This window comes from Carlito syrichta, unplaced genomic scaffold (genome assembly GCF_000164805.1).
Source record: "Carlito syrichta isolate Samal-C Ts95f unplaced genomic scaffold, Tarsius_syrichta-2.0.1 Scaffold107964, whole genome shotgun sequence".
NCBI lineage: Eukaryota > Metazoa > Chordata > Mammalia > Primates > Tarsiidae > Carlito > Carlito syrichta.
This window is the reverse complement of record NW_007052060.1, coordinates 5,125-7,285: the sequence shown is the minus strand read 5'-3', so window position 1 is coordinate 7,285 and position 2,161 is coordinate 5,125. Positions and strand designations below refer to the sequence as shown.

At 59.2% G+C, this 2,161-nt stretch overlaps 1 protein-coding gene and 1 long non-coding RNA gene across 2 annotated transcripts in view; both read left to right on the top strand.

Annotated features, from left to right (window-relative positions):
• Positions 1-647, top strand: part of LOC103270466 — a 1,620-nt gene extending 973 nt beyond the window's left edge. Inside the window, exons 2-3 of the long non-coding RNA XR_504976.1 lie at positions 263-348; positions 518-647. This is a non-coding gene — a long non-coding RNA (uncharacterized LOC103270466). The remainder of the gene's footprint in view (positions 1-262; positions 349-517) is intronic.
• Positions 648-2,052: 1,405 nt separating this feature from the next.
• The window catches only part of LOC103270473 (protein unc-13 homolog A-like), a 4,133-nt gene continuing 4,024 nt past the window's right edge, over positions 2,053-2,161 (top strand). Inside the window, exon 1 of the mRNA XM_021717238.1 lies at positions 2,053-2,097. Within this exon, the coding sequence (XP_021572913.1) occupies positions 2,053-2,097 (45 nt within the window). The remainder of the gene's footprint in view (positions 2,098-2,161) is intronic.

The following is a 2,161-nucleotide window of genomic DNA, read 5'->3' as shown; positions in this document are numbered from 1 at the left end:
CGGAGGGGGAGACGAAGAGCTGGGTGGGCGGGTGAGTGACGGTGCGAGCTGGACGGGCGAGCGGATGAGAGAGGGGCGAGGTGGATCCCGGCTGGCAGCGCAGGGAGAGCAGGACCTGAGCGCAGAGTCCCGTGCAAGTCGGTGGCCAAGGAGCGCGAGCCCAGGTCCCTCTCCCCACCCCCCACGGGGCGGGGAAGGACAAAAGCTCCCACGCGGCGTGGCTTCTGCGTGCCGAGGTTCCTTACTCCTGCAACTTTGCCAGGTTTCCCCAGGAGCTGAATGTAGGCAAGATCAGCGCTGAGGTGATGTGGAACCTGTTTGCCCAGGACATGAAGTACGCCATGGAGGGTGAGTCCCCTCCCCGTGTGTCTCAGCCAGGCCGCAGCAGGCAGCCATGCCTCGGTGTCCCCTCCAAGGCTGCGATGCCCAAGCCAGATGCCAGCTGTGGCCAGAGCAGGCAGCCCCTCGCAAGACAGAGGGTGAGGCCTTCCCCAGCTGATGCCCCTCCCCTCCCCAGAGCATGACAAGCATCGCCTGTGCAAGAGCGCGGACTACATGAACCTGCACTTCAAGGTCAAGTGGCTCTACAACGAGTATGTGACGGAGCTGCCTGCCTTCAAGGATCGCGTGCCCGAGTACCCCACGTGAGCTCCCGCCCCGAGCGAGAACTGCGGCGCTAACAGTGCGGGGCCCCGGAGAGGAGGGCTGACCGGCCAGGGGTTGCCTGTGTCGGGCACCTGGGGGCTCGAACCCAGGCTCTCCCTGCTCAGCCTTGGGACTGTGGACGCCTGTAGTCTAGAAGATTGCTATTGCTATCATGTTTCTTATTAGGGTTTTTTAAGGCAGTCTTGCTCTGTGGCCCAGGTCGGAGGACAGCGGTGCAATCATAGCTAACTGCAGCCGTGACCTCCCAGGCTCAAGTGATCCTCCCTACTTAGCTTCCCAAGTATCTAGGTCCACCACCGTGCGCCACTCTGCCCAGCTTGTTTTTCAATTTTCTGTAGAGAGGAGGTTGCTATGTTGCCCAGGCTGATCTCAAGTTCCTAGGCTCAAGTGACCTTCTGCCTAAGCCTCTTGAGTATCTGGGACTACAGACACACCACCACACTTGGCTAACTTAGAAAAATAATTTTTGGCCAGGCTCAGTGGCTCAGCCTGTAATCCCAGCACTTTGGGAGGCCAAAGCGAGCAGATTGCCTGAGCCCGCCGGTTTGAGACCAGCTGGGGCAACTTGGCGAGACCTCGTCTCTACAATAAATTTTAAAAATTTTAAAAATTTAAAATTTATTGGACCTGTGGTTCCAGCTACTTGGAAGGCTGAGGTGGAAGGTTGCCAGAGCCCAGCAGGTCGACGCTGGGGTGGCTGTGAGTGTGCCACTGCACTCTAGCCTGGAGATGGAGTAAGACTCCAACTCAAAAAAACAAAACGAAACAAAAACAAAAATAATTTTCTAGAGATGGGATCTTGCTATTTTTCCCAGGCCGGTCTTGAAGAACTCCTGGCCTCAAGTGACACACCCCCCCACCTCGGCCTCCCAGCGTGCTGGGATTACAGGCGCGAGCCACCATCCCCAGCCCAGACAACTCATTCTTCTCATGGCAGCAGGAATGGTGCCAGGCTGCTCCACTAGCTTTTCCTCACTTGGCATTTTATGAACTGAGGTGGAATCGTCATAATTCCCGCTGTGTGGATGAGACAGTGGAGAGGAAATGCTGCCAAACAGCCGGGGCAGTGGCTCTGGACTGTCATTTCGGCAACTCAGGAAGCCGAGGCCAGAGGGTTGCTTGTTCGACACCAGTCTGGACCACATGACGAGACCCCATCTCTCAAATGCTGAGGGGAATGTGTGGATAGATGCCTAATGCCTTGCTCAAGGCTCCATCCCGAGGTGCTGGCTGAGACCTGAGCTCAGGCTGTGACTCGCCGGCTGCGTGCTGGCGCGGGCGTGGGGCCGCCAGCGCCCAAGGGCCTCCCGTGTGCGGTGCTGTTCCTGCTCCCAGCCACACCGTGGGGTCGGCGGCCTCCCCCTGGGCCAAGGGCGGCTTGCCTGAATGAGGACCCGCGAGCCCGGGCCCGGCCCTGGCGGTGGTCACTTGGTCCCTCTCACACAGGGAGGGCCAGGGAGGCAGTGACCCCTTCCAGCCGCGGGGGCACTTGAGG